This window comes from Callionymus lyra, chromosome 6 (genome assembly GCF_982586985.1).
Source record: "Callionymus lyra chromosome 6, fCalLyr1.hap1.1, whole genome shotgun sequence".
Taxonomy (NCBI): Eukaryota; Metazoa; Chordata; class Actinopteri; order Syngnathiformes; family Callionymidae; genus Callionymus; species Callionymus lyra.
The window spans coordinates 23,602,413-23,626,000 of record NC_141823.1 but is presented as its reverse complement, the minus strand read 5'-3'; the positions used below and the strand labels follow the sequence as shown (position 1 = coordinate 23,626,000).

At 37.5% G+C, this 23,588-nt stretch overlaps 1 protein-coding gene across 2 annotated transcripts in view; it reads left to right on the top strand.

Annotated features, from left to right (window-relative positions):
• The window catches only part of prmt3 (protein arginine methyltransferase 3), a 48,214-nt gene that overhangs the window by 4,669 nt on the left and 19,957 nt on the right, over positions 1–23,588 (top strand). For both annotated transcript variants that reach the window (XM_087793334.1, XM_087793335.1), the window contains exons 9-13: positions 349–470; positions 4,541–4,640; positions 11,525–11,603; positions 16,656–16,843; positions 20,224–20,310. In XM_087793334.1, the coding sequence (XP_087649460.1) occupies positions 349–470; positions 4,541–4,640; positions 11,525–11,603; positions 16,656–16,843; positions 20,224–20,310 (576 nt within the window). The remainder of the gene's footprint in view (positions 1–348; positions 471–4,540; positions 4,641–11,524; positions 11,604–16,655; positions 16,844–20,223; positions 20,311–23,588) is intronic.

Here is a 23,588-nt window from a genome sequence, read left to right as displayed (position 1 = left end):
CAGACAAACGTAGAGAAGAACATTGTTAAAATAATATTTAGAGAGTTCTAATAAACCTTCTAAAATTGAAACAATTATTACACGTAATATTAAAATAACAAACAAAGAAATTTAAAATATTTGTACTTTAATTCAAATTACCTTAATAAAACCTAATAATCTTTTTACATCACCGATTTTGCTTCTGTGCCATGTTTCTCCAAACTTAATATTTTAGTTTCCCAGTGGAATTATTTCAAGGTCCAAGAGTGTCAAGATGGATGAATCATTTGTAATAAAAACCTATAATTCTCTGTTAAAATTATTTTTCCAGATCGTATTTTTCACTTTACATCCTTCATCCAACAGGTGGTGCTAGATGTGGGATGTGGAACTGGCATACTATCCATGTTTGCAGCCAGAGCCGGAGCCAAACAGGTCATTGCTGTGGATCAGTCAGAAATCATCTATCAGGCCATGGACATTGTCCGGTAAGAAACTCTTATCTTAAGTAAAAGTACAAGTCAGCAATCTAGAGAAAACTTCAAATTTACTTTTGAAAACATCAAATTTTACTATATGTACTGTGTGTACTATGTACTGAGCAGCAGTGACGTCCGTCAAACGCCTTCTAATTATGTAAGCGTTGGACCAGCATCGGTGGGAGTCGAGGTCCATGTGACCTCCAGTCACCTTTTATTTGTCTCAGCTGGTTGACTTCAATACAGCTGCTGTCAGACGCACCTAATTTACACCTGCGGTCCGAGAGAATCCCCTCTAACCTCTGCTGCAGTCGCACGCACATTCATCCGTGGACACACCAATATGTAAATACGGCGCCCCCTGCAAACACTTTAATGTACTGCTGGGTCTAATTTTAAAATGCTCGCAGGTGTCTATTTACCTCCACATCAGCCTCCATCCAACCTCCCGCTTTTATGACCGCTATTATTACGTAAGAGAGCGTGGCACCATCAAAACTACGGGTTTGCTGAAGGGAAAAAAGACAATTTAATTTTACAGACCACCACCTCTCTGTTGGAGTGTGAGTCTGGATGCAAGAGCGCGTTACAGGTTTGCCGCACATGCACACAGGCGATAGTTCACAGACTTGTTTTTCATCGCGTGCTAGGATTCTGTTCGGGTTCCTTATCCCTCTGCATATGCATGTGTGTGAGTTCCTGCAGATGTTATTATGAGGATTGTAATTAAAGTGGCTCCTGTTGGTCGGGCAGGAACATCCATCTGCTGTCAGTTTAAATGAAAAGCTGAATGTGACTTCCTTCCTTCACAGTCACTTCCTTAATGGATAATGTCTAAATACCTTTTTTTTAAATGGATGCAGCTGATGGATCGTCGTCCAGGAATGCTGCAGATAGAAAGAGGATTTCAATTCGATTAACTCAACTTTAATGGTAAAATGGATTAAAAGAATGTTTGAATATAGATGGGGTTTTATTCGATCGGTGTTGTTAATGAAACACTTAATACTATTATGATCTCCGCTTTCTCATTAACCATTGTAAAAAGTTTAAGAGCAAACTTTGCTGGAAACTTTCCAAGGAACTGTTAACGTTACACAAAGGCCTGCAAAGTCAAGGGCTCTGCAGCAGTTGGTTATTTCTAAGGTTGTCATGATTCAACTATTTATGTAGTCGGCATTTTTTCGATATTTCAATACTTTTCAATACCATGGTTAAGTTGTTAATATTTACTCCACATTCATCCGCCTGGACTCAAAAGTATTTCCAAATGTTACTTCGACTGGCAGGTTCATCAATAAGAGTTTTCTTGTTTTCCCTCAAAATAACAGAAGCCTTTGTTTTGACTGCAGAGGTTGTTATTCGCGCTCATTTGAAATACATGAAATTACTTGGTGGAGGTTTGTGCTGCTTCAAGGCTTTTCTGGTTGATATTGTGAAGCATTTCTTTCCGTTTTTACTCAATTGATTTCGCTTCTGAGACGACCTCTCATGTGGAGCCTTGAAGGCTGAATTAATATCAGGAGTTAAATAAATTCATCATCTGCAAAATTGAGCAAATTAATTGTATTAACTCTACAAATTTCACTGGTTCCTCCACTAAGTTGGACTGTGAATAACATCAATACTGGAAAACAATGTTATCTGAAGCAAAATATTTGAAATACTTTATTTAATTATTTTCTCTTTATACATTTATTGCATCCGTGTTTCTTTACATTAGTTGCAACATTTTAAACCTGAATGTCTGAAAACTGTTAAAATTCAAGCAAAACAATCTAGATCACCAGCAAAAGAATTCAAGTGCATTACAATTTATCAGCTTCAATATGGTCTCCTATATAGTTCATGGTTTACTAATTTTACCAATACTTCTTTTGCTAATAGAAAGTAAGTACTTAACATAAAATCCAGCCTTTTTTTTTTCCAAAATCAAACACTTTTGGCACTGTAATAATAAAAACAACAGGAATAATGTACTTTTTTTCTCTTTGGGAGACCTGGTGAAATATGCCTCGTGGTCCGGAACCATTGGTTGGGGAATCATTGGTAAAATGATTAAAAAGTTTATAATGTAGTTTTCACTTTCTAACAAATGAGAATGTAGAAGTTTACATTGGGACAATCTTATAAATCAGAGTTGTAATTGATAAATTGGAAATGGTGAATCCGTTTATGACGCATGTGTTCAGGTTGTTATGGTAATTTTCAAACTCATGTTCAGTCTGTGGAGCCAATTTCCTCTCATTCTATTATATAACACAGCTCGCTCTCCTGAGTGTGACAAGCTCACACACACATGCTTACATATACCCTACAAGCTGCTCATATCCTGACTCTCTCCCCTGAGTCCTGACATTGTCCTTTAAATTACCCCAATAATGAGATTAGAGTGTTTCCCATCTTGTGGGAGGTGGGGGAAGTGCCGGCGAGGTTGCGGGTGTGAGGGTTGCTGTGGGGTGTTGAATTCTGGGACGAGGCGATAGCGATGAGAGCAGAGCAGGAGAGAGGGGAGAGACGGTTCAAGATAAGGATCGCTGCTACAGAAATGCACTCTGGGCCACTGTGAGTAATTGTTCTGTCCTCAGTAACATTAGCTGTCATGATAATGGAATATTCACAGAGATTGATTCCTGGACCGGTCGGTTCGAAGAGAAGGATCATTGAAACAGCAGCTCCGATCTTTGGGTTAATGTTGACTCAAGGCTGGAGAAGTTTGATTCAGTAAAACTTCTTCTTTAATTAATTTAGGTGTATTTTTCTCAAGCTCCAGTAAAGGATTGGATCATCCAAATATTGGCCCAAAAATACATTTTAGAATGCAAAGATAGGCAGTTGGGAGATGAAGGACGTGTTAATATGAGTTCATTTTTGATATGATGATTATCTAATGCTGGAAAAGCACTCAAAGAGTGCAGACCTCTGCCAAGTTAGTTATTTGGTCATTTTGCTTATACAGGACAACATAAACCAGGGGTCACTGTCCTTCTTTGCACCGACTCAAGGAGTTGTTTCAACAGCCTGGCCTGCAAAATAAAATTTAGCCTAAAACAAAACAAAGTTCATAAAAATATCGAACTTCAATATGTCTCAATATCTAAGGGTGGAAGACACCCACAGTATTTTTCTCTCAGGTGTTGCGCAACTTAAAAAAAACGTATTTATTTATTTATAATTAATAAAAATAGCATTAAACATGTACTCCTCCAGCCAGGTGGTCTGGGTTTGATCTGTTTTTTTGTGGCATTATCCACATTTTTGGCATTTTTCCAACAAATAAGATCCGATAACCTCCTTGGCAGCGGTAAAAAAAACAACTTTATAACAATCTGGCATTTTGTTCATTCGATGGGTTTTTCTCTATGAATGAATGGCTGTCTACCAATACATCATGATGTATCACGATTCAAGAGTCACCCATGTTATGATAACATGCAACTTTCTAAATTTCGAAACAAAAAGGAACTGCCTCGCCTGCATTTCATACAAAACTCTACACTGGGAATTCTGACCCGCTCTAGTAGAAGAACTCACATTTCTCCGATCCTTAAATCTCTTCACTGGCTGCCAGTTTCTTTCAGGATCATTTTAAAATTCTGGTTCTTACTTTCAGATCTATTCATGGTCAGGCTCCTCCTTACATCACTGATCTGATCCAGCCTTACACCCCACCTCGGGCTCTGAGGTCTGTGGATCAGAATCTACTGATGGTTCCTGAACAAGGTTCAGGACCAGAGGAGAGAAATCCTTCCAGGCTGTTGCTCCTAAGCTTTGGAACGTTATTCCTCTCCCTCTGTGTTTGATGGATCTACTGACTCCTTCAAGGAACATCTTAACACCTTTTTATTCGTGCAGGCTTTTACTTGATTTTCTTGGACTCATGTGTCTTATGTGTCTTGGCCTTTTTAAAGTATATATTTTAACTGTGTATTGTTTTTGATTGTTAAAGCGCTTTGTGACCCTGATCTAGAAAGGTGCTTTACAAATAACCCTTACTTACTTACTTTACTTACTTAAAATCAACTTCATTGATTACTTTTACTTCACAAGCTGTTTTACAAACTTGCATGTTTCTTCAGGGCCAACCATCTGGAGGACAGGATCACGTTGATTAAAGGTCGCATTGAGGACATCAAACTTCCTGTGGAAAAAGTGGACATCATCATCTCGGAGTGGATGGTTAGTAGACATTCGTCCACTTTTGTCCGTGTGAGATGGTTAATTTGAGGCTGTGGTGACAAAATAGGTGATTGTCGATGCGTTTGTTGGTTCAGGAGTTTGAAACGCTGCCTGAACTGTATTTAACTCGACCGCAAGCTTCTGAATACTTAACCAGAAGCAGCGGTTTTGCTTCCTCACATTTATCAGGGAGATGCTCTGTCCTGATACGTCAGGATTGCCAGTGGAACGCATCGGTGAAGTCATCCCTAATTCATGAGCACCCTGTATCTGTGCTCCTCCCCTGCCCCTCCGTCCCCCCATCCATCGTGAAACCCCAGGGTCACACGCAGGGGTCGCCTGCCTGAGCCTTCCTGTCCCTCCGCCAGGGAAATTGGAATTCAGTGGGTGACATGCCAGCGGAACTGTGAAGGATAGGGGGCATAATCTCTGATGACACCGGCTCACACAGGGCTAATAAATCCAAGAATCCTTTAGTCACTTCTCATCAACACCACAATGGAAGACATTTCTTGGAGTTTTTTTTAAAGATTGCCTCGTATCGGAAAAATATCAGTTGTCACAGTTAAAGCCATCTGGCCGCTGTAAGTGATCACAATCGCTTACCTGGAGTCTTTTACCCAGCTGCCCATTATCTTGGCATGACTAATGGGATGTTGGCCTTCAGGTTTCATTCCGTTGATGTGATTTAACCCGACTTTGAGACATTTAGAATTCATTGAACAGTTATTTAAATTGGTACATTATTGTCCTGCACTTCAAATGTGTTTTTCTTTTCCTTAACTTGTTTGAAGTATACCCTGGCACTTATTTGACAAGACTATATAGCTGACCAATCTTTATATGGAAAAGAAGTGGCTCTACCCCATGTCCCTGACAACTGAGCATTATATTTAAAAAGCATAGCATACTTAAGGGTTAGCCTCACCAGAATGAGTAATTATATTTAATGACGGCTGCATGAATGCATGTCTGGATTAATATGTAAACATTAATGATTTAAAAGCAATAACAAGTCATGTTTGAATTTCTTCTTTTTTTTTTAAATATATATTTTCTGTAATTTCTTTTAAATTGCTGTTTATCTATATTGATTGCTAAAAAATGCAGTCTAATAACCGACATAGACCCAACAACAAGATTTTTGCTGAGTTAGCCACATGAAATCAAAAGCCAGTCCCAAAACATACCCTGGAAATCGTTGAAGCACTGCATTCAGTGAAGATGCGTAGAGATAATCAGAAGTTTGGATTTGTACCTGTGTTAACTGCTTATTTGATTTTTCAGAGATGCCAGAAAGGAGGGAGTTAGATTAATCAAGATGTTTTTAAAAAATGGGGGTGTGAGTGAGTTATTTTCCAGATCGGATTGATTGGGCGTAGGTTTGTTGTTGGACACAGGACTGCACTTTTTGAATGAAAGGGATAAATCAAGCAAGATACAGAGGCTTCTGGCGGTGTGTTTTATGTTTTCTTCCAGTTTTCCGAGGGTGGTCGATTTTTTGTTAATGAAATGAATGATTTCGGATTTGGTGAGTTGAAGAACACATGTAGTCTAAAACAGCATCGTCTGCATAAAAATGCGATGAGACATTATGACGGGTTATAATCAAGGGGAGGTAAAGCTTATAGTAGAAAATACATTTGGACCTAAAACTGATCCTTGCGGCACGCCAACACTAGCTATGGAACTCTACTGCAGAAGTGTAACTATATTATCAGCTATGGGATGAATTTGACTTAAAATATATTAATGTTACATGTCTGACAAGAGTCCGGCATCAATGAAAGGTTGTTGGCGGACTACAGGGCAGGATTAATAAGAAGGCTAATGAAATATAAAAACATACTGTACTATGCTGAATAAGTAACTGTGTTTAGTTTTTGTGGAGAGTGAAAGTGAGATTACCACTTTGAAAACAGTTTGAAAGGTACTAATGTGAGCTATAGCCTGTAAAATGAATTACAAAAAAAGACAGGCAAACAAATAAATATAAAATTTTTTAATTTAAGTCTTATATAAATGTATATTTTGTTGTGTTTTTCTCTCAAGGAAAAGAAGCTTTCAAGAGTTTATTATTGCGATAAATTGCTAAAAATTTTCTTTCATAAGTTCTCATTACAGAATAGGTAAATAAATGACCCTTTCATTTCCTCACTCGATGTATTCTGCCTCTCATGGACCCCAAATAGCAGTGACATAATTAAAGTGCAATAAGTGGGCGTCTGTTGAAACACAGGAGAAGACAGCGATAAGTGATTGATGTCGGAGTGGAAATGGGGCATATACCCATCTGTCTGCTCGTGGCGTTTTCTGAGAGTGTTGAACAGAACCGCTGACATTTCATAACTCATAACATTGATCGGGCCAACACACAGAAAAATAAACAGTCTAAATCTCTAAGGGACTTTTCGGGGTGACAGAAAAGAGGACAGTTTAATAATGAAGTCAATCACCAATGTGGAGTTTGTTTTCCTCATAATCCTATAAATGTTTTCCATTCCGTAACATTTGCTACATATTTTAAGTTTTTTTTATTTGCATTTGAAATGACAGCATCTACACATAAGTCTGCGATTTCATCGCAAGATGTGGTTTGTGTCTCATTTTTTATTCTGCTGCCAAACTTAATGTGGTTTTATATTCAATAAAACATTTTAATGCAGTCATGAAGGCCAGCGACTCTGGATAGCGCTGGTCCAATGTGTGAACTCACCTTGAAGAAAATCACCCGGAATGTTAAACCATTCCTCAGCCATGAGTCCAGTCTGCTGAATTTAAGTGTGAGGACGGACACTGAAGTGTCAAAGAACCCATTTAAACTTTTCTAAGATTTTTTTTTTTTTTTTTTTTTAACTTAGCGTGACATGTTTTGGTTTATGTCTGCACAATCATGTCTCATTATCAGACGTTTTAGACGCACTTGTGGGTTTACCGCAGCCATCAGTCATTCTGCCCATCAGTCTGTCAATCAAACACTCTCGTGCCTGACACCGTGACATGTGTCAAACATGTCCATCTTAAATTAAGGATTCATTAATGGCCTCGACATGACTTCTACATGACTTTCCCTGAGCCAAACTTGTTTTTTTTCCAAATCCTGCTTGTCGAGAATCTGCACACCCTAAATGAATGTATCGTCATCTGTTAGTCAATACGCTATGCTTTTTTAACCCTAAGAGACCCTTAAAATGTGTCTTTAATATCTTGAAGCCTTTCCAACATCAACATTTCTCCCCAAAAATGCTGAGAGAAATTGAAATTTACTTCTAAAAAATCTTTATGCATTTGATATTGTTTGAAATCAGCCTATCAAACTGTGATCTAATATACATTTAAGCAGTAAGCACCTGAACGATCAAAGTATGGGACATTATTTTAATTCTTTATGATGAAAATTACCTTAATGACATACAGTATGTGTTTTATTGTGATACATGACCCCAATTGAGGATTTTGAAAGTCTTATTGATTTGCAATGTGTGTTTGTTACAAAATGTTTTTTTATGGCTATTATTGTTTTATTTTAGATATGTTTTATCAGAAGAAAATGGTGTGAATATATTAGAACCTTTTCAGACATGACAAGGTACAGCCCATCCAACCCTTTATATTATATGAGAGCGGCCCTCATGAGGTCAGAGTAAAACTATAAATCTAATAATGTAGAAATCTCTGGTGGCAAATTTTTATTATAACTTAAACTTAAACTAATTCAGCTTTGAATTTAACTGAGTTCTTTATATCATGTCTTTATTTATTTTTTTCCTCTAGAAAATATTTCTTTTGTATCATATATTATCTTTTGAAACTTACTTGCCTCCACCTGACTTGCATGGCGGGGTGAGGTAAGTTGACTTTTGATTTTAACCTGCTCTACCACAACTAGAAATAGTGACTATTTTGGGACCATGTTGAGCCAGAACCATTGAAACTAATGAAGCAGCATATTAAATGAATTAATGTTAATTCAGACATGCCGGTGACACCGGTGAGTCTTTGAGTGTTCAGTGAAGCATTCATGGATCCAGTCATCTCCCAAAACACCTCTCCTTGTACATAATCTCCTTTATTTTGCTGAGGTTCTCCTGGGACTGTAAGCCATGATGATCTGCAGTAATTGAGGGAAACGTGTCATGAATGCGTAAATAGAAAGGAGGCAGTGTGCAGCACAGGGAACTTGGAAAAAAAAATCTATTAATATTGTTTCATCCCTTAAACGTCTAACTTCACTGTACTGGTGTTTGTAATTGCAGTTGTCACGAAGCTGTTCATTAAAGTTAAGACACTTGTTCTGTTGGAAATCATGACAAAGTTTAAAAAAAAACCTGAAGAATTGTTGTTTTCCGACTCCCAGTGTGTAGATTTTCAACGTGTGTGTACGAGAGAAGTGCTTTAAATGCAAATGCGTATAAGCAGCTTCAGATCGTTCGCTTTCCATTAGTTTCCTTTGTGTAAATGTTTACAGATTCAACCGCATCATCACCGGAAACATGTAAAAATGATGAGTGTTTTTTTATTCTCCGTAATATGAAGAGTGATATTATGTCTTGTGCTGTTGGTTAGTTAACGCTGCCGGTGTTTAAAACAGGGGGGTGTGGTGCACGTCGCTGTGGCACAGTAATCATGAGGCATCGTAGATGATCTAGGTATGGTCTGAATGTGCTTTTCTGCAATTCTTTATCACCCCCACCTCCCCCCCACTCTCTCCCCCTCTCCCCCTCTCTCTCTCTGTCTCTCATATCCTTTCACTACAAGTGAAGCAGTGTCCCGTGAAATTGGGCTTTAAATTACGAGGTCGGCGTATTTGCTGTGTGAGTGTTTTAAAAAAAGGTGCGGCGTTAAGGACACCGAGTGGACCGGCAGTCTGCGGCAGACCGTCTTTGCACCGGATTTTTTTTTTTTTTTCCACCAGTGATAAACACTGATAATGTATCCCGGCTGCTTGTATCAGCTTCATCCTTGTCAGAGATGGTAGCAAACGTGAGGTCAAGAGTTGTAAATCAGAGCGGGGTTCTCCGGCGTGTCTCGCCGCTCTCCTCCTTCCTCCACTCGATTTGAATAATAAGCCTCTTATCTCCCTAAATGATTACTCAGGAGAACACATCCTTCTTTCTACGACTCTTCCCTTCATCACAATCGCCGCACACTCGGTCGTCGCCTCGCGTCCATCTGTGACTCTGACCCTCTCCATGTTCCTCTTCTATTGAGGTGCCACCCCTTCTCACTCAAACTCCTCCAACACTCTTGAAAGTTGAAACGAAAGGACCACATCTGTGAGGTTAATCACTTCCTCAGCGCTGCGTTGGGCTCTAATGGAGCAGTCAAAGTTATCAAGGTTAAAAAGCCCAAATCTTCACCTATTGAAGGTCATCTTGTCGCTAAACGATTTATAACTGTCGCGGCGAACCGTCTGGTTAATAAATCTTAACCGCCGTAGCCGAGGAAGTCCTTTTTATGACACTTCTTTCTGACCCTTTTAAGAAACTTAAGGAAGTCATCATGAAGTTGCTGTTTCATTTTTCTGAGGTTTAGTCTACAGACACTTTGGGCTGGTTTTACTGTTGATTATTATATTTATTTGGCTCTATTGAGGACAACTCTAAATATAAAAATGCTCGTATGGACAGCTTCTTTCACAGATATCTTATGATTTATATGTAAATAGAATGTTATAGTCTTACTTTAAAGTGTCTTGCGGTAACTTTGTTACAGTATGATACTTTAAATAAAATTGAATTGAATATATTCAAATAAAAAAAAAGGTTTCCCCATCTCCCCATTCTTTTAACCGGTCCTTCATTATTTTTTTGTATTATTGTGGCTTGACTTATCCTCACAACAGTCACTGCTGGTGGCCCCAATGGCAATTAAACTGCCCACCCCTACCTTGGATTTATGAACGTTGTCTCTCCTGAGGATAGGTGCAGAAGCTGAGGAGCTACAAAAGCTAATGGTGTTTGTTGTTTGGTCAAGCATTCAGTATTTTAATGGAAAAGGACTTTGGAAAAATGTCTATATTGTGCTCTTCTTGGTTCATTGTGATTGCAAACTTGTAACATTTGAATGGCATATAAAGTATCTTTCTCTCTCTAAACCAGCAGTCATTAGATCTCTATACCAAACATAACCTGTTTGTGTCGGTTGAAAAACAGCTTCTTCTAAATGACCGTATCTCAAACAATTCTGCTTTCCACAGCTGGGGAGAGCTCTTAGTTTAGATTCCACTGTTAATATTAATGATCCTTTCAACCCATGCATGCAAACCAACACACAGATAAATTAAATACTTCCATCCATACGTTTTTAATTCACTAGGATTTATTGGTTGTAGAAACAAAGTCGGAGGAACAGCTTATGTCAGCAGAATTTGTCACTCATGTTGAAGCTAAGATGATGTTGACAAAACTTGATTAAGTGATTCTATAGCTAATGTGCCATTTAGTGGAGCTGAATAACAGATCTACCCATGGTCACGAATTTGTGTGTTGAACCCTGTGATGACATCACTCGGGTCACAGGCTTATCCATTTCATTTACTTACCAGATGTCTTGCAAAATACACATGTAGTGTTGTTATACTTGTTTCTTATTGTTTTACCCTGAATCATGAATCAACCTGAGAACGAGATATTTAATTAAAAAAGAAAAATTAATTCCCTATAATAAATAATCTGATATAATCATTTATATTTCTGGTAAAGGCAAATTGCTTAAAAAAATGTAAATTAATTATTGTATGTTCAGTTTATATACAACCGATTTTATTATAGTTACATACTTCTAATTGGTTCATCAACATTAATAACACTCTCTCATCTTTAACTTAAAATAATAAAGACAAAGTGTGTTTATTAATCTCTCTGACGTTTGTTTTTCTTCAGGGATACTTCCTGCTCTTTGAGTCGATGCTGGACTCGGTCTTGTGTGCCAGAGATCTCTACTTGGCTGACGATGGCTCTGGTAAGTGTTTATTTTACAACTCCTTAGAACTCCTAATAAAATGTATTTTTAGATTTCAAATCTTGATGGAATATTCTTAACGTGAAGAAAAGCTTTTAGAAAAAAAACAAGTAGGAGACAGACAGTGATTTATATTGAATTAAAATATTCATACAGAATCTCATTTTCATGTCCTTGAGGTTTATCTTGAAGAGTTTATCCACCAAAACGTTTATTTTTCATTGAAAATTATTTTTCATCAAAAGTGTTAGAATACAAGAGTGAGGTGAAAGTAGACAGTCATGTTCTCAGAGGTATTGTGGCAAACAGCTGGAGGGGAGGCACTCCTGATGTTATCAACAGCTGTTGCAGTGACAACAAATCATGAAAAATCTCAGGCAGTGTGAACAAAACCAACGGTGTTGACACGACATGGAATTACTGTGATGCTTTCTTATGTTATATTTAATAATAAGAATGAATATATACTTATATATAATATTTACTAAAATATGACATATACCATGCATATTATTTTCCATCAAATGTGATTTTGGATTGTGGATTAGGTGAAGTGATAATTCACATTATTTCATTTAGAACCAGTGATTCCTCTATTGTGGATAATCTTAATTTAAATAGGTTTCCCCTCCAACTCTATCAATGTTTAAGTCTTTAGAATTAAGGAATATCACAGCCTGTGAGATGATTTTATGTGGGCCCCCGATCATGTGTCCAACATCAAATGCATGATTACAGCATTAGGATGAAACGGTCTTAAAAATAAATGACACATAAACTTGATAGAAAAACGGGAGAAAGAACTCAATATTAATTCTAAAGAACATATGAAAGAGGTAAATCTATGTCATATTATTCAACAAGGCTTGTAATTAAAGGCGCATATCGTTTGTTTTATTCATCTTTGTACGTGACTTTAAGGACACGATCAGACCTTACACTAGGCATAGAGTGGTACAATATTTCACTGGACCAAATACAAAGAGGCAGGACTGCATGTTTATCACTTTGTAATGTAATGGCTGCTGCTAAACGCGGTCGAACCACAGAACGGTTCCGACGCGCTGCTTCTAATGGCTTCTCGGAGCATAAGGTAGAGGTCACTGGCCAACACATGCTAGCACATACACCAGCAGACGGACAACTGCGCTGACAGCCAATGGAGGCGGATCTGTGACCCAAGAAAAATGGTAGTGAAGGGTCAGAGAATGTCCCATTGCCTGTCATGAGCCTTCACCTCTGACCACTGCAAGATTGGTTGCTGACGACGAGTCTGTGATCCAGCAGAACACGATTTAGGGTGCAGCAACTCTTTAATATCTTATTATTTTATGATTTCTGGAATTCCTAGAAGTGACCAGACGAACCATGTGTACAATCTTCTTGCTGCACATGTGTTTGAGTCATTGTTAGGACGCGGCTGCAGCATCTCCCTTATTTTAACAGGACATTAACCTCCCCTCCATCTTTAAACGTGTCCCTGCCTGCCTGGCACAGCACTGCACCCAGGGAAAAGGGATCTGTTTCGTCCCGTGCCCCCTCCCACACCGTCTTGTCCCTTTTTACGGCCGACCAATGAGGGGGATGGCGAGAGCAGAAGTTGAAGAGAGGGAAAGGGGGGGGTGACAAACTGGCTCTGAGCAGCGAGTCGAGAAGGACGCAGATGTCAAAGCCATGAATCTGGGGAGGCCCATGTACCCCCCCTACCTTTTTTTCTTTTTTTACCCTTTGCTTTTTGCCTCTGCTACCCCTCCTCTCCACTCGATCTGTTTTTGTTTTGTGCCTATTAAGTCACCGTTCTGTTTGCTGCCCACTCAGCATCTTCCCCGTCCTGTCGACTCACGTGGCATTTTTTATTACTTCAACATGTTCGTAGTCCAAGCAAGATCAAGCAGCACATACTGTAGTATGTGAGCGTAAATATCTGTGGGAAACACTTCTTTCATGACAGGGTGATATCAAACGTACAGTTGGGTTGTTCTATAAAAACGGTGCGTTTGGGGAAAAAAAAACATCATTAAAAAAAGCGATATTGACTAGTCATTACAACGTCAAGTTAAAAATGTCTTTCACTTTACAGTTGAAAAATACAATAAAATATTAACCAATTATAAGTTACAAATAACAGACAGAAATGGTCGAGATAAACTTACAAATAGGGGAAGTTTAGTATTGAGGGCGTCATTTACAAAAATAATGTTGTTGTTTTTTTTAATAAATATTTTCTTTCATCGATTTTTTTTTTGACATGGATCCTAGGAAAAAGTGACCAAAAAGTATAAATGTTTTATTTTCATAAAGGTGAAGCATGTTTTGTGTGATTCACAGAACTTCAAGTAACAGTTTGCACAATGAAAGCAAAAGTTTTTTTCCAAGGAAACCCAGGAATATTTGTGGAATATCTTGAGAAAACCTTTACTAAATGGCCCTTCATGAATTTTCCGATTCAGCTTCTTTCTATGATTGTTTTTTTTGGGTCATTATTTAAAACAGTCTTTGGCTCATTTATCCATAAACCATTACGAGTTGAAGAAGTGGTTTCTAGTGACTTCTGGGGAAAAAAAGTTAGAAAATTAAAGTAGTTTAGCCAAATTTCACTCATTTTCTTCTCACCCGCATGTTGACTTAGGGTTAGGATCATTTTAATCTGTTGCTTTTAAAGAGTTAGAGGCAAAAATTGTCTTTTTCAATGTAGCTACTAGTTCTCAGTTGTACAAAAACCTCCAAATGACTCTGTGGTGCCTGTCTGTTACGTCCATCTTGTATTGAAGCCTCAACGATAGGAATTGTTTTGAAAAAAGTAAATATTTAAGTCTTTATTTTAAGATAGTTTGTATTGGAAGCTTAAAGACAAACATGCAACACAGACAGGAAGTACTCCAGGTAAATACCGCAAGCACTTCTAGTTTACTTGACTTTGCCCGCCAACACTTATTTATTCAGTATCTTTCCAAACCCTGTTTCAGCACAAACTGTTTTCTCTCTCAAAAGGACCTTAGGGAAATTGAATCGACAAGCTAGTCTATTTAAAGACACCAAATGCTCCTCCATTGATGGTTCCCCAACTTGTAGTTTTTAATTTCCTGTCCATCTTGGATTTTGATATATGTTTTGCTAATGTATTCTCTGAGGCCCCGGGGCCAAACTCTTGTCTAATGTGTGTTCTCAATAGCTCCATAAATGGCTGCCAGCGTCAGGATTTAATCACCATGCAGATTAACCCGCACAAGAGTTTATTCAAATGTGGAAGAGAGACCCGAAAGACATTAAGGGTGATGTTTAATGCTCATTGTGTGACAATGTTTATACAGTAGACTCGTGTAAATGTGCTGTAAGCAACCATTCTGAAGACGGCTCATGTTGAACCTCTGAGCCAGTGTCATGTTGTTGAAAACAGCAGTTATAATAGGTTGACCGCAATCTTCCCCTTTTTGTTGCCATCCCAAATCTCCACTGTGAACTCTTGCCATCTGAATTTTTCTTTCTCTACAGTCTATCATCTACAATGATTTGCTAAGCATTTTATAATCTGGTTTGGCTTTTGTTTTTATATATTCATTTATATATATTGTAACGAATTGATAAAGTGCCTCAAAATTGTATTATCCTGATTGATGACAATAATATTTTGCTATGTAAATTGTGTGAGATGGCGTTTTAGCTCTGCTAGTTTTTATACCAACGACAAAGTTGTAGTCATACCATGAGTACATTATTATTCATGTATTGAGCGGCATAATACCAAATGAATAACAATGTATTCCTAATGATTCGAATTATGTTTTTTCTTTACTTCAATTTCCAAGTGAAGTGAAGATTGTATTGTAACTATTACTATTACTACTACTTCATCATGTTTATTTGATATAAATCTATGAATTAAATAATAAACTAGGTAAGCACTGATGATAGCTTATGCTCCCAACAAGGGCCTCATTTAGTATTTCTTAATGAAAAATGTGACATACATTACTTGGTGGAAGAATCGTATAAGCCTGCGTCAAAGCTTTACCATTAATATGTTTAAAAATACTGCTGACATGCAGTTTCTCAGGAGGAAAGATAACCCAACCTGACCTTCTTCTGTGAACATCTATACTTCCTGTTGAAGGATGACATATGGCTGAGCAAGTCTTATTAGAAATCATTATTCTAATAACTTTTCTTCTACGTTTTAGTTAACTTTCTGAGACATTTCCATAGAGATGCTGAAGACTTAAGAGTAACTCAATGGGTTTTATTTGAATAACTATCAATTATTTCAGAGAAACATGGTTTTAAAATCTGATATTTTTAACTATAATTAAAAGTGTCTTTTTATTGTATTGTATCACCCAACATATACTGTTTTAAATACCCTTAAATTCAGAATCTAAAAATCTAAAAAAAAGTATGTAGAAGTGTAAAAGTAGGGCAGAAATTGGGCCATGTGACGAGAAGAGATGATGGATACTGCCATTAAAGAACTATGGAAATTGATAAGAGGCTCCACACCCACAAGATGTTGAGGCGTTCTCCAATTAAACCCGGTGATGGCCTCGCGTGGCATCAAATGTGTCGTTATTAAGCACGTCAACTAAAATGAGTATTCATAGTTTAAATAACAACATTAACACATTATTGTGTTGCACTTCTGATCACAGCCACGGATACCTTAAACATTCCTCGTGGAATATATCCGCTATACCTTCTCATCATATCCAAACCATGTGCGTCTGACCTGCATGTGTTTGTCTACAAACATTTTTAAAGAGCCTTCAATGGAATTACCTTTTATCTCCTTCCTTCCAATCTATGACTCTTCTAACTTCCTATCTTGTTATTAAACTGAACAAAACAATAGGGACATTTTCAAAACCTTTCCCCCAAACTTTCTTTTCTCTCCATCATTGAGGTCCTGACTGAGTCCTTGTTTGAGCATATTTGGTCTGTTTTATTGTGTTTTTAGATTCTAGTCAAATAAAATAAATGTATTTCCTATGGAATGTAGCTCAAGACTTTTTTTTAAGTCTTTGTTTTTCACTCATTTTTGGTTTGTTTCCTTTCCTGTAGTCTACCCAGACCTCTGTAACATCAGCCTGGCAGCCATCGGAGACCTTGAGAAGCACAAAGAACGCATTGCATTCTGGGACGACGTGTATGGCTTCAACATGTCATGCATGAAGAAGGCTGTGATCCCTGAGGCTGTGGTAGACGTGGTCAAAGAAGAAAAGCTGATTTCTCAGCCCTGTGTGATCCAGGTACGCTGACTCAATGTCGTACTTGATACTATGGGTTTTCTTAAAACCACCTCAATACAAGATGTTGTGTTGACGTCTTTTTACAGGTGATTGAGCTTAGAACAAAGTTGCTATTAAGATTTATATGAACTTTATGGTTAAGCGATTTGTTATAAATACAATTAGGAACCCCTTATTTACCATCTTTTCTCCTTTGACAGGAAATTCTCCATTAACTTGGCAAATTTTTGTCCTAGTAAATTGTTGTTATTTAAGGGCTACTAATGTAAGAACCCAACTGTCCCTCTGAAATCTGAAAGAGGTTACATTTTGATTCCATTATGAGTTAATAATGACCTCGTTACTCTTACAGCCAGCTGTAATCACAACCCGCTTTGTTTATACAACAAGTCCTTCTGAGGTGGAGACTTCCGGGATTGTTGACGCGTGGTGCAAACCTCCATTTTTGACCAATCAAAGTAGAGTGGGTGTGGTTATGGTCAACAAGTTTTTCAGTGGGCAGGGCTTAATCACATTTTCTAATGTAAATATTTCAATGAAAAGAGAGTTTTGTACAAACAGATGATAATAGACATACTGATGAGTACAATAGAGGTCCAAGATTAATTTAAGAGACACTTACAGTAAATCAACGTATTAGTTACTTTAAAGTTAATTTGTCATACCTTTGTGCAGACTTCTGTAGTTTAGCATGCTAGCTCCTCTCCTGACTCTATCACAACATCCTACCTAAGTATATATGAATGTAATCATTCAAACAATTATCAAGTGACATCATATTTATTATTTCACGTCCATGAGACTATGTAAATTTTGCCTCAACCACCAATTTACCAACCTTTCACCATCCACATTCTTTAACTTTGCAAAGGTTTCTCAAGTCTAAAAAGTTCAAATACAATCTGAAAGCAGAGAATCAGGGAAATGTGTTCATTGAGAAGTTGTTGGATGACGAGAGACAGTGTTACAAAGCAAGTTGTTGTGGGACTAGGAGTGTTCATTCAGTTAGAAAGTGTTGGAAAGTTATTTTAGATATAATATAATTATATAATATAATGTTAGTTCAGCAGAGTTGTGTGTTCAGCATATACTGTATATGAAATTCATACCAAAATAAAAAGAAAACTTCATATTGTTTATATCAAATCATCTGTAAATATGTAAAATAGTTTTATCCAACTTCTTTAAAGTCAAACATATTATTATATATTATTAATATCTTACAATAAATGTCAGTTATTTTAGAAAAGGAAAGTTAGAAAACCAATACAAACCCTGTGTAAAATTGTATATAATCCGAGTGGTAAAGGGTTAAAAACTAAATTGAATATAGCTGCATAGTTGAGTCCTTTTTTTCCAAAGCTGCTTACTATATTTTGACTTTACTTTATGAAATCATAAACTTCCAATTTGAGTTCCTGGTGTTTGGTTTAGAAAACAAATGTCCTTCATACAAACCAATATATCCTGTTAATAGCTCTGGGGGATTTTATGTGCTTTCCCAAAACACTTTCACAGAGGATGCACATTAGAGAAAAAGACTTGAACGTGTCCTGGCAGCTGAAGTATTGCCAGAATGAGAGCTGTGTTCACCGTGAGCGAGATAGTGTCCTGGAGGTAGAGGTTTCTGCGTTCGTGGGCGACGCTGATTGATCTGTCTAATTCTTGTTTAACTTCCTCCTCAGGAAACTTTATTACTCTCGCCCTCGTGTGGGTAGAGCCATTTTCTCCGAGCTGATGGTTTAGCTAACGCATGTTGCTGTTCTAGAGAGTGAACACACACTCTATTACGCACAAGCAGAGTCCGAAAATGGCCACGTCTCCCGAATTCCTCAACAATTATCCTCCCTTTAAGATCTACATGCCTTCTCTTTTCGGCTTCTGTTCTTCAAGGCAGCATGTCCAGCTCACTCCTGTGGATGTGATGAATGAGCGCGGAGCCTGATATAATGGAATTTGAATCCTGTAATCAATAGTTTCTCCCCTCCAGTGACAAATAGACAGCTCCTCTGCCCAAATTACATGGACTCTCATCTATTGCCCGCCGTTGATACGATCCAATAACATTCCATTAAAGCTGGCTGCTATTCCGTTAAATTGAGAACCCTGTCGTCGTGGCATAAAGTCCTACAAAATAAATGGCTCCAGCTCGCTGCTGTATGCATTTAGCTGCTCAGAGCCCCCGTGCATGTGGAATGTTAAGAGTATTGATCTTGTTTTTTTGCAATGAGTTTTGACCTTCTCCCCACCTGGTCTTTGATCCAGCTCTCTCGACCTTCTGGTCCGTCCTTCGATCCAGAAGCTCTTCCCTGAGTCCCTGATTAATGACACAGCACCACACCCCATCTCCGTAGATGACCCGAGTTGATGGATGTCAATCAAACTAATGTCATCTGCGAAAGGCAGTGATGGACTCGCCCGTTAACACTTTCCTCCACTTTGTCAAGTTTTGGTCAAGGTCACCGGTCGAGCAGACAGAATGATCTTGTCAGACAGACGCCTGTCACTCCTGAACTCCACCACAACCTCAAAGTTTATACTAGTAAAGTATTCTGTGATACTGAAGACAATAAATTGTGTTAAACCTCCTTTATTTAGATACTTATAATATTTGTTATTATATATATTAAATTATAAATAGTTATTATTGATTATTAAATATTAATGACAGTCATTTTTACCTTAAGTGTAGAAAGAAAGATATTACCTCAGTGCAGGCTGTTTTATTGTTATGTTATTCTGTATAATTCTTGGGGTATTTTAAAGAAATGCTAACAATAAAAAGTTGTGTAGTGTTCCATCTGGATCCAGGAATGTTTTAAAGGATTCCTCATTCATTTGCTGCATCTCCCAGCTCAATTCAGAATTTGTGAACAACTTAAAAGTGTGACTTAATAAGGCAGCATGTTATCAAGTGTTCTAAAGAAATTGACTTTTATGTGGTGGAAGAATGTTTTGTGTGATCAATTTAACACAACTGTACGAAGATTGATCGTGGCAATGAATTAATATTCAATTATTATTATTCAATTAAATTCAATTATTCACTAGTTTATCAATACAAGTGAAGAAATACACAGGATGTCATTTTAAAAAACTCCAATGAGTTACTGATCATGTTGCTGTACATGATAAGAAAGAGAAAAATCAATCTTATCATTAGATCATTTTAAGATCAATTAAATGAGGTATACTAATTATTTTAAATCATTTTCTGTCAATGCTGCAAAATATTGTGGCATATAAATCAAAAGAGTAAAAAGCTAAAACTCTGCTTATATTTCTTACATTTTCACTGAAGACATGCTGATACAAATATATTAAACAATGTCATTTCCACAGTGTTGTTTGAAACATTCTTGTCTTTTCCGTTCCAACAGACCATTGACTGCAACAAAGTGATTCTGTCGGAGCTGGAGTTTGCATCAGATTTCTGCTTGAAGATGACAGAAACATCCGAGTGCACGGTAACTAGCTGAACACACACACTCGCACACACACACGTACACACACTTCTCTCTTCCTATTTTGCATTCTGTAGCCATTTATCTGTCTTTATACATTTTATTAAACTTTTTTTAGTTTGTTCTGTCAAAGAACATAAAAACTCACCTACATTTACTTTAAATTATAATTAATTTCTACTCCATTCTGCCATGTAAATGAGCATCTCATTCTGAATAGCAGGTCACAAATACATTTCTGACTTTCTAACTTTACCAAGACTTTCTGAGCTAAATTAAACATCCACATACACAATATTCATCTGTACATTTCCGGGTTCAGATCGTTTATTAATCTTGTTAATTAGCTGCCAGAATGAAACATTATGTTTGGCTTGTGTTTCCTTTTTAAAGACGTAAACAGAATATTGCTAAAGAAAAGACCATGAATCTTGCTGAAATGACAGAGAACAATTATTTTCTTTTTTATCATTTCACCATGTCTCAGATAAATGGTGTAAACGAGGACAGTACTTAACTTGTTTCAGTCAATTCAACCAACACATCTCTAAAGGCGCTTTCTTTTATTTTTAGTTAAATATAAATTAAAAAATGTAGCCACATTATTTTTATTGCTCTGGATTGGTACAGAAACGTACTTTAGACACAAAAATAAGGATACATAATTTTATTTTTTTAATTTTAGTTTATATCAAAATTAAAAACATTGATTAACACATTTGAATCGACAAACATGCAAGCTCAGCATTTCGGAATCAAATCGTATTTGTCTTTTTTTTCCCAAAGCATTTCTTACCCACCAAATAAATTGCAAAAATACAGAATATTAAATGTTTTGTCCGTAGTTCTTCTATCATGTCTAAGATAAAAAGTTAAATAATAACACTTGTTTTTTTCTTTCCATTTATTAGTGTTATTTATTTCTTTTAAAGTTTTACCATTTCCCCTTTATCATCTCCGCTTTCTTTTAGCGTCATAGCCCCTCATAGCAGTCACAAATTATAACGTGACCCCTCTGGAAATGTAATTTCCAACCATGCATTATTCGCTAGTTCAATGTGCAACACAAACAAAACTATTAACAGTTTAGTCCTCCTTGCTTTGTTGAGAATTGTGACTTTTAAACGTTGTTTTTTCTCAGTTAAATTAGATTCATTGCTGCTATTTTGGCCTTCCTGTGCTCCCTGAATGGTGGTGCTTGCTCAATCTGACCAACGACTGCAGTCCAAAACTAAAGCGAGTGTCCTTAGTGGGGGTCAGGCAAATCACCAAAGCATGGAAAGTGCTTTACGAGTCTCTTTGCAGTGCTGGGAGAAGCCTACCCTGAGGTTGGTTGGATTGGCCAGCCTCGTTTTTTACTCCAGCCAGTGCAAAATAGCATCAGTGCTGCTGGCTATGGTGATCTGCATAGTGACACTAAACCCTAATAAAAAGCCTTTTTTTTTTTTTCCTGGCTCGAGCTCTGCTGCAGTGTGACTGCACGGCCTGGTTTATAGCTGTAATGGATAATCAATAGGTGGTTATTATCTGGCCTGTGCTCCCTCAGAAAGGCTCTTGGATTTAATGGGATTTGTAAACATCCTCTCATTTTTTTTCAGTCTTCCTTGCTCTGTAATTGAAAACATCAGGTTTCTATTTCTGGAGACTTTGTCTTTTTTTGTAAAACCGCTCACGTGTCGGTTCATTTTTACTTCACACTTCTGTATTTTAAATCCAAAAGAATCACTTTTAAAGGATGTGGTTTTAGATATGAGATATGTCACCTCGCTCAGAGTTCGCTATGCAATAGCAGGGCTGTGTATTGGTTTGATTCTGTAAATAAGATATGTATAATGATGCAGTGGCAATGATACGATATATTGCGATACTGGAGTAACAACGATATATTAGTAGTATCGTCTGAGTACTTGACTCTGGAGTTGCTGAATTTTTAGATCACATGACTCTTGACGAAGTCTTAACTGATTTAATTATTGCTTTAAACCAGCAAATTGTTTTGCTAGAGTTGACTGTATCCTCTTGTGCTCAGTCATCACTGGGACCTTGCATGTTCCTTTACCTGCAATGGACAGAATTGCAACATGAAAATTAACAAACGGCATCAATATTTGCATGTTAATTGTAAAATATATATTTTTTTACAAACACGAATTTTAAATAATCAATTCCGTGCTGTGAAATATCTATCAGTATCGTGGAAAGAATATTGCCATATATCAGTGAGCAGAGAAGCAGATGGAGTGAGCGAATGCTCCTCCCCAGATGCAACACTAATAGACTCAGGGACTCATTCATTCCTCGTGCTATTAGATTGTTTAATTCTGAGTTCGGGGCAGGTGTGGAGTAAAAGTATGCTGTATTCTATTCTATTTTAATCGTTGTATCCTTTTTCTTTTAATCATTTCCTTTTGTTCTATGTTCTTTTCATTTGCACTTATTTAGTTTGTTCTGTTTTTATGTAACTTGCTGTGAACTAGAAACTAATTTCCCGAAGGAGATCTCCAGAGGGATTCATGAAGTCTATTCTAATCTAATCTATTGATATTTTCCATACCTCTATGCAATAGTGAGCCGCACCAGTGATGTGCTGAACTGGAGTCAGTGGGATGAAGCTTCCCAGTAGCAGCTGAGGTTAGGATGTGTGAAGGGTAAACTGCTCACAAACCAGTGCTGTGGGATCAGTGAGGGAGAGCTGCTGCACCTCTTGTCTTGTGATGAAGCGCCTGCTTTTGTTCTCCTGTCGACAGTCCATTCATCAGCGCAGCCTGCCTAACCTTGCATTAAATGAACAGCACAGCCCCTGCGTCTGTCCCGCTCGCACACAAGACAAATCCTCTCACGCTGGCTGTTTTAAAGCCTTCTCCACTCGCCTTCCATGTACATCCAAACATGTGTGCTGTGTTTTTGAATGAGCCACACGGGATCAGAGCTTCTAAAAGATGGAGATGTGACCAACTGTCTCCATGAAATGATGGATCTAATTTTCTGTCTGCGTTTAAATGAAATGCTCCTGCTCACATAGACACCGTAGCTGCTTTAAAAATAAAGTCCTGGTCATTCATCTTTCTTCTGCTGGCTATCAAATTTAAATTGCGTGCTGGAAAATGGCCTTCTGAACTGGCGGGGTAGGCACTCATCAACTTCAAGGGCGAGCTTTAGCATTTGAGAAGAAGAATTATTCATTTAAAAATGGATCCGCTCTCAGCGGTTTCACACTTCATTATAAGTGTAGGCAAAGTTGACTTGGTTTGTTTGGGCAACAATATGGAAGTTTCAGACTT